The sequence below is a fragment of the Carassius carassius genome, chromosome 42 (assembly GCF_963082965.1).
Source record: "Carassius carassius chromosome 42, fCarCar2.1, whole genome shotgun sequence".
In the NCBI taxonomy this organism is placed as follows: Eukaryota; Metazoa; Chordata; class Actinopteri; order Cypriniformes; family Cyprinidae; genus Carassius; species Carassius carassius.
The window spans coordinates 27111686-27126685 of NC_081796.1; the positions used below are offsets into that span (position 1 = coordinate 27111686).

A 15000-nucleotide genomic window follows, 5' to 3' on the forward strand; every position below is an offset into this window, starting at 1 on the left:
GGTTTGTTCATATATCATTCACACTGATTTATACTGCATTTTATTTCTGAAAACATGATGAAAATGCATACTTTTTAAAAGCTGCGAGTTTTATCTCCACTTCAGCAGCACTTACAAACACCAAAACTTAGAGTTTTATTCCTCTCTACATTCTGAAGGTTTTTACCGAGGGGTTTGTTCATATATCATTCACACTAAATTATATAACTCTTTATCCTTTAAAACATGCAGTATTCGCCTGTAGTGTCTCCAAATAAATGCAATATCAAAAACTTGTGACTTTTATTTTAAAAAGCAAACAGGCTTTAGTTTATATCCCAGCTGTGTTTTGCTACTTTCCATTGCTAGTTAGTATTAAAGAAAGAAGAAAAGCTTTATCAATCTAGGAAGCATATTATTAGACAGAAATCTGTGTAGTGTAAAAACGTAATCAAAAATATGTTGGGGACTGCAAATATTACATTTGTTAAATTTGTTTTAGATTTCATGGGGTGCTTAAAGTTTTTAGCTAAAGTCAAAATAAGTATAATAATCAGGAAATTGTTGGTGCAGATCCATATAGGCCTGTGATTCTTACAGGAAGTGACGGGACTGAGTTTGCATGTCAAGTCCGTTGTTTGGAGCACCTGTGAGCGTTTCTCTGATCACACGGGAAACAACAGGTTAAAGCCATTCGCTCAGATTACAGGAACGCTGACATCAGGCAGCCCTGCAGCACTGTGCTCCTCCTGTCATGTTCTCCTCCTCCTCATATTGTGCGTGGAGGATCTTGTGTCTGTGCCAGAGCTGAAGACACAGCAGGAGCTCCAGAGACGCTCCAGTGCTTAACAGGGCCAAAAGTCCTGACATCATCACAGAGCGGTCGCAAAATATAACACAATACTGCACTTACTGAATACTAAACGCATGAGGGTTTGCAAATCTGATTCTGATGAAAAACACAGACGTCTACAGAAATCACACAATGATTCTGCAGTATCATCAAAACTGCCTGCATGTAATACGATATAAGCTTTTCCTCTTTTTTTCCATTGGACAAGACCAAAAACATATCAGATGATATCACCATGATAATTTCCTGAATCTAAAATATTACATATTATCATAGCTATGTACCATGATATTTATTATGACATAAAACCTATATAAAATTATACATTATATTTTCATTTTTGATGAGATATATATATATATATATATATATATATATATATATATAATTTATAAAATAAAATGCATGATCCAAAAAAAAAAAAAAAAAGAAACGTGCATTAGGTTTTCAGGTAGGTTCAGGTAAAAATAGAAATTAAATAATCAAATGAAAAGCAAATTGAATTAAATATACAATGATATTTTTATTTGTTATTGTTGTTTGTTTGTTTGTTTTTTCATTAAGCAGGATAATTAGGTTGCTGTCACTTTAAGACCAAATGCACGGTCTGTTTTACTGCATCAATTTATAAACATAAAATGAAGTATGTAAACAAATACAACAATAGTTTCAGTCTTTACAGAAATATCTGAGATTCATATTTTTAATATGCTTCTCTTTTATTTTGATTTGATGAATATTGTGGCTAAAATGAAAACTTTCTGCCAACTTTCTGAATAAAACAGACAAGAAGAACCTGATCTCAATTCTTTTCTAACTACATAATTAATTTGTAATTGTAAAAATGTAAAAGTAAAAGTTTAGTTTGTTTCAGTGGGTTTTGGATGCAAATGACCTTTCGGTTACGCCCATCAGAGCAGCAAATGACACACGATGTTAATGATTGCCACTCAAACACCGTTTAGAAAACGAATAGCATTTATCTTCAGCGTCTGAGTGTGATCCCTATTGTTCTGGTGTTTATTTGACAGTCGTTTTTCAAAAGTCTCAAGCCGCATCTGTTTGTCAATCAGCATTAAACACAGTTTCTAATGGTCTTCCGCTCCGCAGGAACAAAGCAGAGGTCAGAGGTCATGCGTGCATCCTCCATCTCACCTGTGCATTAAAAATATCCAGCATGAAAAGGTCACGGCAGGACGAGACCGACACAATTCACATACTCAATCTATGCTGTCAATGAGCGTGATGCAATTAGTCGTTGTGCACTAGAAGAAAAGCCCAACAGGAGATAAAACACAAACCCTGTAATTACAAAATAAGAGAGCGGAGGATTTTTTCCTGTACCAGGTGGTTTCATCTTGACAAACTCTTAAGATACAGTGCAATTACACAAACCTGCAATTAGCCTAGCATCGCTAATTAGCCACAGCACAGAAGAATTGGAGATTGTATTGTTAATCTCTGCTTGTATTAAAAAGTCACATTGGCTTTTCTCAGCAATTACGTGCGTGCCGTGTGAGGATAGAGACGCGGTTCGTGTCTCTCGGCAGATGCTTCTCATTTCTCTGAGGACTTCTGGATGCTTTTGTTGTCGGTCGTCCAGCAGTCTCTCGCGGGAGAGCCACACGTTTGATGAGCGTGTCTGAGCATCAGGGTTATTTGTTAGTGTGAGGACGCTGAAGCTCATGATAAAATACTAACTCAAGATGAAGTGTGCTCCCAACGGAGGAGAAATCACACATCAGACTCAACACTGAGAGTCTCTACTGCTTCTCAGCTGTTTCTCCTGAGAAAAAGAGCTCAGGAGTCTCGCATGAGTCTGCTCTTGAGTTTCAGAAGAGATCTCGACGATACTGTGCTCTGATTTGACAAGAGAGTGAAGTGTGCGATCAAAACTCTCAGTTTCAAGTTGAGTATTGAGCAGAAGAAGTGTTTGGGAAACTGGGTTGAAAATAATGGCTATTTGCTTCTAAATTAATTAGTGACTCAGAATCTACATACTTTAAGTAAATAAAATAAATGTTAATGGATAATAATTATAAAAATACAAGTTACTGTTTATGATATGAGTCATTGAATCATTCACTGAACCAATCAGAACACAACAGTGAGTCATTCAGGAACTAACCAAGTTACTGTCTATGATATGAGTCATTGAATCATTCACTGAACCAATCAGAACACAACAGTGAGTCATTCAGGAACTAAACAAGTTACTGTCTATGATATGAGTCATTGAATCATTCACTGAACCAATTGGAACAAATGATGATTCACTCAGGAACAAACGAAATGACAGTCTTCAAACCAAACTCATTTGTGAGGCCGATAGAAAAGCATTTAATCGAATAATAACGAAACGTCCTCTTTTAATTAAGGCGGTGGCAGTGCATGGAGAAGCAGGTGTCGAGTCGAATATGAGCCACTTTGTAGGTTTGTGTCAAGAGCAACAGAAGACTGAATTAATTAATGAGGCGGGCCGCAGTGTTTGATGACAGAATTTGCTGTGGAATGAACATATTCTCACCTGGTAGAAATTGGGCCAGAAGGTGCTGATGGCCAGCTCCACCTGCTGCCACTTCTGGAAGGAAGGTTCGGATGAGTTCCACACAGCGAAGCCCAGAGGATTACTGTTCTCCTTGACGTAGATGAGCAGCTGACCGGGACTCGATCCCTCTCGACTGGTGGCGTAATACTGGAATATGACGCAGTGGGTGTCGTTCTCTTTGAACTGCGGCATGTAGAGCTGCGCTCTCTGACCGGACGACCGTCCCGAGGTGTTCACCATCATGACCGCTGAACCTGACGACAGGAAATCACAAACGTTACATGCTGAAAATACCACACGCAACAGAGCAAACTAATCAGAAACCTCCATTTATGCATGTGGGAATTTTCCGTGCTGTAAATTATAACATTGATCACTAAATCAATCCAGAAAGCACAGGATGCTCAAGTATGCAATGGTGATAGAATTTTAATCTACAACCTTTCAGTTAGTTTAAACTCAATCATAGTTTAATAATTAAATTTGTAAAAAAAAAAAATCAACCATTTAAATTTATACATATATATATATACATATATATATATATATATATAAAATTTGAATTTTATTTAAAAATGTTAGTAATATTGATCATTTAAATTTGTTATTTATATATTTGGCATAATTTTAGTTTAAATTTTAGTAATTTTGTTGTGTCAATTGTATTATTTTTTATACGTCTATATATTTTCCATTAATTGTATTTCAGTTTTACTTTTTCTTTTAGCACTTTAACTTTAAAGGAAAATTATACATTTTGAGATGTCAACTAAACATAACATTTTCTAATTTTCTAATTATAAAACATTTAAACATTTTGTTTAGTTTAAGTCAAAGTGCAAAAAACTAAAAGTAAAAATATAAAATAATATGTATTGCTTGATATAAAACAAAATAAATGTTAACAAATTACATATATATATATATATATTTTTTTTTTTTCAATTCCAGTTATTTGCCAAAGTTAAAAAAAATCTAAATAAAATGTCCTTGTTTAAGTCAAGTTTTTAAGTATTAAGAATTTTCTTTAATGCTGTTACCTGGCGGAAAACATCAATTAAATCAAATGTTTTTTTTATTATTACTTTGGTTAACATTTATTTTATTGTCAAGTAACAAAAATTGTTTTTATGGTTCTAGTTATAGTTCCATTGCTCAAATATTCAGAATAAATCAGCTTCCTGACATTATTATCCACCCCACAAACACTCATCATGTGTCGAGTGTGTCAGCGCTTGTTTGTGTTCACAGGAAGTGACGTAACACTGATGAGCCGAGTGCAGTCCCTGGACAAACGCATCACTTCCTCTTAGTGTGTCCATGTGTGTAACAGTTCAGCAGGAGGTGTGTGAAGCGAAAGGGTTAATGAGTAGCTTCTGTTCTGTCACATCAGAGCAGCTCTCGACAGAAAGCAGATGTCGGCTTGAGAGTCGTGTGTTTTTATCCAGAGCGACTGAAGCTCATTTAACCCTCATTTACACCGGACGAACTGGACCAGATGTGTTGTTTTCATGCAGCAGGTCTGAACTCTGAGATGGTGACTCTACTGTCACGATGAGCTCATTACTGAATCTGCTGACACACACACAACACTGTATGCATCAGCTCTCCATAACCTCACATCTGTGAGCGTGCGTGCAGAACACAATACTAGCTCAACACTAAATCCTGTACGCATTCCTTCACAATCAGACTTTCACACCAAAATGTTGCATCCAAGTGCACATGCTGCAGAAACAGATGCATGTTAGCATTCGATTCCGAGTGGAAAAAAGATACAGAATGATTTGGTGACAGTAGAGTCACCAAATCGTTTATAGCACGTTTTCTGCGGCCCGACCTCCTCACAACATGCTATCTGAACCAATCAGAATGCAGCGCGCCTAAATGGAGCGTGAGAACAGCAGACTGGGCACTGGTCTATGTAACTCCAGGTTCACACTCTCTGTCTGTGGTGTGTATTTTTTCAGAGCCCATGTTAATGGAGCAGAGCGTTCACACTGCATGTGGTAAAAGATGCAAAAGATGTGAACAGAAAAGGTTAGAAACTGCTACGATGTGCTCTATGACCAATGCATGGCAAATATATATATATATATATATATTTTTTTTTTTTTTGCCATACGTCTAGACACATTGACACACCTTTACTTAGTGATTATTTTGACTTATTTCTGTTGTAGAGACATGTTACAACATTTTTTTTAAAACTCTAATTGGTTTTTTTATATGTTTCAAATTCATACATTTTCAATGCATTTATGACTGTAAAGCATGTCAAAATTGTGATTAAAATATCGCACAGCCCTATAAAGCACAGTGGTGCACAGTAAACACAGAGGCTGTTAGTGATCAGAAGTGGCTCGAAGCGTCTGAAGAGCAGATAGATCGATAACACACCTGTGAGGGACGAATCAAAGCAGAGTCCTTGATTCTGAACGTCTGTGTGTTTTGGGTTAAAAGCCATTAGCACACACTTCTGCCTCTGTTTCAGCCTTGGAAACTCTAATCAGCACATTAGATGTCTGAGAATCAGAGCATCATCCACCATTTTCTTGTTGAAAGCTTGTCAATTAAAAATATCATGGTGGAACTAATTAGTGTTGATCAAAATAAGTCGTTAAACTTCTTTAGGATTAGTAATTATGATTCCTGAACTCATTAAGAATGAATTTCCCAGAGGCACTTGAAGGCAGCATGAGCTCCAGCTTACTTTAAAAACACTGTTTCATTATTTCATTACATCAATACACGATAAAACTTCAAACACAGATCTGTAAGATCTTTGTTTGCCAAATCATGCCTCACTTCGCCACCAGTCCTTACCTGCCCGGATAATTACACACACTTCACACACAGAGCTGCGTCTGTGTTATCGCTGAAACACACGCGTGTTTGGTCTTGTCTCGTATGTTTCCCGTGTGTCAAGCCGAGATAGCAGGTTGAGTGTCAGATTCGCTCCTGATCTCTCACAGCCCGAGGAGAGAAACCCCATCATTCACTCATTCACACACTAATATATGCAGAACTCACAGCCTGGAGGAGCGAGGAGGAGAAACTGAAAGATTGAATGTTTAATAAAGGGATCGTTCAGCCAAAAAACATTCAGTCATCATTCACTCAACCTCCTGTCATCTCAAACCCCTACGACTTTCATTCATATATCTCAAATTTCATTTATACTAGAGACGTTTGTCTGAGATAAATGACAGCAGACTGATAACAGACACCGAATAAAAACCTTCCTGAAAATACCAGCGCTCTCGTAATACAGTGACACCAAAAACAAATTAATAAACATCTGAATTTCGTTCATTAGACTAAATATCATCAGAGCAACTCGTGCACAAACACTTTACTCTGGAAGCCTGCTATCGCCACTGAATAACACAACACGACTTTTTAATCTCGCACATCTCGACTTTATCTCTTGAAATTGCGAGTTTCTATCACACAAATACAAATTGAGAGATAAGACATGGTAAGAAACAGTCTTCCATACTTTAAAATCCAAACATCTGACAGGGAGAAATAGACAAAAAAAAACAGATTACTTAATACATTACCGTTTACAAATTACACTGTAGTTAGTTAATAATGTAATCTGTTGGATTACATATATTAGATAAATGTATTCTGACTACTTTTAAAATTGGAATACATTATGAATAAGTTCCTGCCATTGTGTGAATAATATATAATCTATTAAAATAAGTGTAGTCTGACTACAAGTATTTCACAATGCAATATATTCTATGTAAGTACAAGTACTTATTTTTTGGAATCTGATGATGATTGATATGTGGTTGCTAGGGTGTGCTGTACTGTTGTTGTTTAAATGTTGTTGCTAAGGGGTTCTAGGTGGTTGCCAGGGTATTTTTGTGCTGTTTGGTGGATTCGTCACCTGTTTAATGGTCTAGCAGACCTAGAACCCCTTAATAATAACAACACGGAAACAACTACAGTACAGTACACCCTAGCAACCACATATCAGTCATCCGCAACTTCCAGAATCTCATAGAAACCACCAAAACATCTTAGTAACCATGTAGAACCCCTCAACAACAACAACAACAACAACAACAACATGGAAATATCCTCAGTAGAGTACACCCTAGAAACCACATAAAAAACACCCAGAACCCCATAGCAACCACCTGGTACACCCTGGCAACCACCTAGAACCCCTTAACGACAACAACAAAACAACTACAGTACAGTACATCCCAGCAACCACACATCAATCACCTGGAACATCCTAGCAACTGCCCAGAAACTCCTAGAAACTATACAACAACCACCAATACACCTTAGCAACCACACAGAACCCTTTAACAACAACACTACAGTAAAACCTAGCAACCACATAAAAAAAACACCAAGAACCCCATAGAAACCACCCAGTCCACACTAATAACCACATCAAAACCATCAGCACCGCTAGCAACCAAATAGAACACCTTAACAATAACCCTGAAACAACCACCAATACGCCTTAGCAACCATGTAGAACCCCTTAACAACAACAACAACAACAAGGAAATAACTTCAGTACAGTACACCCTAGAAACCACATAAGAAACACCCAGAACCCCATAGCAACCACCTAGAACCCCTTAACAACAAAAACAACAACGAACATCCTAGCAACTGCCTAGAAACTCAGCGCAACTATACAACAACCACCAATACACCTTAGCAACCAACCCCCTAGCAACCACACAGAATCCCTTAACAACCACACAGAAACAACTACACTACAGTAAAACCTAGCAACCACATATCAATCATCTGTAACGTCTAAGCAACTGCCCAGAAACCCCTAGAAACTACAGGACAACCACCAATACACCTTAGCAACCACCAGAACCAGTTAACAACGAGTACACCCTAGCAACCATGTAAAAAACACCAAGAACCCCACAAAAACCATCAAGTCCACACTAGTCCAAACTAGAGGTTTTGAAGTATCTTCCCGCTTCTCCAGAAGCTGCTGAATCACATCAGCCTTCATTTCATCTGCATTGATCTCTGTGAATTATGGGATGGCAGATCTTGTTATGTTTGGCCTACAGTACAGAGTTACAAAGTGAAATTGAGTTAAAGCAGCAGAAGAGTCATGTTAACGCACCTTCCAGCTTCATTATGGCTGAGTTAATGCACTCGTCTCATATCAGCTATCAGCTTCTGGGAGATGTTGAGTGGAAGCGGCTCCAGGAGAAATGCACTGTGAGGTAATTACGCTCGCTCGGCGTTTAATGGAGCTGGCAGCGCCGGCGTCTGACACACACCTGCTGTGTGTTGTTTGTGTAACTCATTAGACGGACTAAACGCTTCTCTCTTCATCCGTGGAGTAACAACTGCAATCTGCTGCTGATTCTCCTTGCTGACAGTTTCTCAAACACACCGCTGCATTAACTCCATTTGCTTGAGACTTAATACCATGTTCTTTTGGACATTTACCACAGTAATCTTGCAAAACAGTACTGCAGTGGTCTCATTGTACAGTGATGGGTTGGATGGTAATACTATGGTACTTTGAAATACACCGTGGTGGTACTGATGTTGTTATCGTTTAATAGAAATAAAAATATTTCGTAATTGATTATAAAAATAAAATAAATAAATAATGTTGCTTTGGTAAGTAACAAAAAATAATAATAATAATAAAAACAATAAAATTACTAAAACTGAAAATAATTAAAAGCTAAATAACAACAAAATAAACAGTAAAATTACTAAAACAAATTAATTAAAAGCTAAATAGAAATATAAAAATGTGACTTAAAATATTAATAATAATAATGTACAATAAAAAAAGTAAAACTGCATGGTACATGTATAAAATACTTTTTGGATATTTTTTGTTTGGAAAAATAAAATAAGATAAAAATAAGACAATTATGTATTTATTTATTTATTATGTTTGGAATTAATTTGAAATTATTATTAATTATTAAAATTATTTTGGCAACTAAATTAAATAAAATACGTTTAAATACAAAAATTACTAAAACTTAAACTGAAATAATAAAAATACAAAATTAGAAATATTTGTAAAAAAAATTACAAAAGCAAATATCAAAATAACTAAAACCTAAACTAAAATTAGAATAAAATAAAATAAATAAAAATAAATAGTTAAATAACACTAAATGGAACATGTACAAAATACCATGGAACTTTCTGGCTATATCATGGTTTTTCCAGGGAAATACCATGTTTTTAGTCATATACCATGGTAAAAGCATGCATTAAGAAACCTTGGATTGTAAATAGGGAATATGAATAGAGTCATCACTCAGTACGACTGCAGCTGGTCTAGTTCAGGATGATTGATCTGCACCTGAAATCAAAGACTATGATCACACCAGAGGACCCGTTTGAAGACGCTCGCAGAGCCAGCTCGGTGACCTTTGACCCACTGGTGGCGTTAAAGAGGAAACATCATTAGGTAAAAGACGATCAGAGATTAATGCCAGCGTGGAACGTGGCAGCAAACTATTCTGAAAGCAGATAATAATGGGATTGTTTCAGTGAAATGTGTTTCTGCCCTCAACAATGCGGCTCTCAGGAGCAATTAAAGAGGAAGAGGCTTTTAAAAGTGACTGCTGCATTCCCATAAAGGGCAAAGCTCCGAAATCGCATAAAACACAAGTTAAATGCTTTTTAGTGCTCAGTGCGGGGGAAAATAAATAGAGAGAGATTACATCTCTTCCAGGTTATCACGGAGCTGCAGTTAAACGCAGATGTCAGGATCTCACAGCAGAGATGAGGTTTTACTTTAGTTCAAGCGTTTCGGCTGCATCGAGCATGCTAATGAGGGGTTAACGGCGTCTTCCAGGTCTTCTTCACTTCAGTATTTAAACGACTGGTGTTATAGCGTGTTAACGGGAATCACTAATGAGATTTCAGTAATCACACGGATCACTATCATCAACAACAGAGACACAATCAATGGATCAACAGAACGACAGACAACAAGCATGACTGAAGAGCTCCCAACATTTCAACTGAAAGAAAGAAAAATAAAACATTAGTAAAAAATTACAAAAAAAAAAAAAAAAATCTCAGTATTTAACTGGTATTTAAAGATTTGGTCAAAAATTAAATAGGACTTTTAAATATAAATAATATATTAACAAAAGTTACACAATTAAATATATTCATAAAAATGTATAAAATGAAATTTAAAGGAAATAAAAACAACTAGAATTAAAAAATAATTACATTGGCTTCCGAATGAAATCAGGAAAATAGAGAGTTTCCAGAACGTTCTGCATTTCAACCCTAATGAAGCCGAACATGAGTCCATTAATACTCCAATGTGAGCTGGATGCAGTGCGGGTCTGGTCTGATCTAATGAATCGAAAGACTGTTTCAGTCACTGATAAGCAGCCAAAGATCCTTCTTCATTAACGAAGGCGTCACTAATCATTCCAGTCCACACACAGCCTGTCCGACCCATAATGCTTTGTGTCTCGCAGGCCTCGTTGAGTGTGAATAACACACAAGTGCTCTTGTGGAAGTAACACAATCAATGGCTTTCAGCAATAAACGCTGCTGTAACCTTGTGTTATCATTAACACACACACACACACACACACACACAGTCATTCTGGAGCGGTTCCCCGGCGAGCCGCTGATGAACAAGTTTGTTGGGAATTATCCAGCGCTTCTTTTCCAATTTGTGTGTGCTGGGATTAGCGCGGGTCTCGGCGGTCCCGTAACCGGACGCGCTCGCTCCTGTTTATTGATTAACCTTCACATGTAAAGCACGCTGTAAACTGAAGGTGGGCCGCAGGAAATGGGATTTCTGAGAGAGCCAATGATCAATTATTGCCCGAGGGAAGCGTCTGCTAATAGAGTTAAGATGCATTTCAATGAGAAACATGCATGAAGGAAACCAAGCTAAACTAAAAACTAATGCAATTAAATTAAATCATTTTATTAGTAATACTATATCAATAGTTTATATTTTTATAATAATAATAATAAATATTTTAAAAAAGGATTAATAAAAATAATAAAACAAATTAAATGTAAAAATAAATATTAATATGTGTTAATAGAATATAAAATAAAACAAATGAAAAAAAAATCAAATACACATTAAAATAATATTAAAAAGCAAATAAAAATAAAAACATAACTTCATAGCTTCCAATTTAAATTTGGATTTATTATCCTAATTTCTTTTTTTCATTTTTTTTTGTATCTAACATTTACTTTCAATTTTATATTTATATAAATATATACACACTCAAAATTAGTTTTAATATTTTGCATTTTAAAAAAGTACAATATATAAATTATTAAATAAAGACTTATTAATAATATATTAATAAAAAATGTATGAAATAAAATAGAAAAATATTAAAGTTATATATAAAAATAAATTATAAATTTACAAAATACATCACATTTTTCTATTGTGTATAGATAAAAGATAAAGTGACTGATGCAAATGTGAAGTATTGTTACAATTAAAAATAACCATTTTCCATTTGAATATGTTATAAAATCTAATATATTATTGTAATCAAATACACATCAATACACATTACTGGATCCAAAATACAGTGAAAATTATTAGAATTTAAATGCAGTTTTCTATTTGAATTTATTGTGTGATGTTATTTATTCCGGTCACCGCAAAGCTGAATTTAATTTTATCAAATTCATTTTATTTGATCAAAAATACAGTAAAAATATGAAATATTATTACAATTTTAAAAAATTGTTTTATATTTGAATATATTGTAAACTGTAATTTATTCCTGTGATACAAAGCTGAATTTTCATCATCATAACTCCAGTTACTCTAAAATTATTACCTTGAGGAAACCATGGGGAAAAAATTATACTTTTATTCATCAAGGACACAGTAAATTGATCAAAAGTGCCATTCAAATGTGACAAAGGCTTTCTATTTCAAATAAATGCTGTTCTTCTGAACTTTATATTCATCTTTGAATCCTGAAAATATAAAATGCATCACATTTTACACAAAAATATTCTGTGTTCAACATTGCTAATAATCAGAAATGTTTCTTGAGCAGTAAATCATCATATTTTCATGATTTCTGAAGATCATGTGACACTGAAGACTGGAGGAATGATGCTGAAAATACAGCGGAGCATCACAGAAATACATTACACTTTAACACAGATTCACACAGAAAACAGCTTTTTTACATTAGAATAATATTTCACTATTTTTACTGTATTTTTGATCAAATAAATGCAGCCCTGGTGAGCAGAAGAGACTCTTTCAGGAACAGACGACACATACTCTGTCCTCCCAAAGGTTCACAAACTGACCTCTGACCTCTGGACCAGCAGAAGAGCAAACACACACACACACACACACATCTGGTCTCTAAGTGGATCATATCCAGACGCCGAGAAACAGCTGAGCGGTGAAGAAAGAGAAGTTCAGCTCGTTCTTTGACTGCCCTATTAGAGCTGGACTCTTAACGGGTGGCGTCCAGACGTGACCCTAACGACGCCTCGTTACAGATACAGCTATTATCACTCCAACAATCACACTCTTCAAAGTGAGAGGAAATAATGGCGTCCATCTGCACAAACACTGGATATTAAAGGAGAAGAAATGCAGAAAATGATTGGTTCGTGGAAAAGTGGGCGTCACCCAGTGTTGAACATTTCACTATTACACAGAATTACTGAAATAGACTCGTTGTCATCTTAAATCCAATAAAGTCCTAAGATGAACTGAAATTCAATTAAATGCCTACATGACTTAAATAGAGAAGCCAAGTTTGTCTACATATTTAAAAGATATATATTTATTTATGTTATATGATACAAACGCATTTAAACTCTTATATAAATATTTTTTAAATATTATATTATTATTATTAATAACAATAATAATAATAATAATAATAATAATGATAATATACAATTAAACATTTAAATAAAATATATACAACTATGTATATTTACATATTTCAATAGGAAATATATAATATAATATATAATATAATAATAGTAATTATTATTATAGTTAGTTTTGTAAAGTCTCACTTTAAAATACAAATAGATTGTAAATATATAAATGTAAAAATATACCATAATACATATATATATATATAGAGAGAGAGAGAGCGAGTGAGAGCATGTATAATATTGAGCTTATATATATATATATATATATAAACTTTTATATAACTGATAATATTAAAATAATAATAATAATGTCAAGAGATAACGGATACATTTTTATAATACAAATATATTCTAAAATAATATATATTTGATCATATTAATACATTTTAAATATATAATTACAATTGTAATTATATATTTTTTTAAATATTTATTTTTAATAATATATGTTTGTCAAGAGATAATACAGATCACAGTTGATCTATTTAAATATATTCTAAATACATAAATGTTTTAAAAAAAATATATATTTTTTTTTAAATATTATTCACACACACACACACACACACACACACACAGACACACACACACACACACCTGCCAGAACACAATTAACTCTTTCAATTCAATAAAATCCATTTTAAAACTCAAATAGTGGTTTCTGACTGAAATGTAGCCAGTGCTTCAGTTCTTCAGCAGAAGCTGGAGAGATGATTCTGCGGTTGGTTGTGTTTTATAAGCCGGCGCGGGAACACTAGACGATTTAGAGAGACGTGACCCTGCAACAAATCACCTCTCCAACAGGACGGCGAGGCATCCCAGCATGCACTGCTGCACTCCTTCAGCTTCACTCTGTTCTAATCAATCCCAGCAAATAGCATCTCCAGCCGAGCACCATAAAGACATAATGTGTGTCAGAGGCCTGTTTGTAGGTATTGGCGCGAGCAGATATGAGCCATAAATTGATACAGAGCCAGAAATGGATATTTAATTAATACGGCGGTGAACAGGGTGAGCGGGAGTTTCATTACACGCGTGTCGAGAGCTTTACCGCCGGCCGTAATTCTCCCGAGCGAGCGAGAGCTGGAATTGAACAGCCTGCCGCTGGGCTCCGCTCGGCTACGACCCAGAAATCAGACGAGTTTAACCGCGGTCACGTGCCACCAGCCGTATTCTTCCCCACGTCCTGCAGAGATAAAGCATGATTCCCATCCGTTCTCATATAATCCAACACAACTGGCTCATAAACACGGGGATTATGACGGTATGATGGGATCGATTTGATCCATTGTGTCTTTCTGTTCAGATCAGTCTCTAATTCTTCAAAAAAATACTTCATAGTTAACTAATATTACTATTAGCTACTATATATTATTATTATTTTATGAACCATTGCGCAAAAACACCTCATCTTAATACTACTACTACTACACAAAATTACTACCATTATTTTAAATAAATGTAAAAAAGATATATGGTATAAAGCTTAAATATATAAACCATAAACTAGGTTTTGGAAAAGATGTTCATAGTGTCAATTATTGAATTATTATTTTACATAACATTTTATTCGATTTACTTCTATTACTATATTATTATTATTATTGTTGTTGTTGCTGCTATCTGTATTTATTTATTAAACCAGTGTAGAAGAACTATTATATTAATAATAATAGTAACAATCCAATTATATATATATATATAT

General features: G+C 34.8%; 1 protein-coding gene across 11 annotated transcripts in view; it reads right to left on the reverse strand.

The window, feature by feature from the left end:
* Positions 1 to 15000, reverse strand: part of LOC132124467 (receptor-type tyrosine-protein phosphatase mu-like) — a 217330-nt gene that overhangs the window by 160254 nt on the left and 42076 nt on the right. For all 11 annotated transcript variants that reach the window (XM_059535472.1, XM_059535477.1, XM_059535471.1 and 8 more), the window contains exon 3: positions 3360 to 3634. In XM_059535472.1, coding sequence (XP_059391455.1) covers positions 3360 to 3634 — 275 coding nt within the window. The remainder of the gene's footprint in view (positions 1 to 3359; positions 3635 to 15000) is intronic.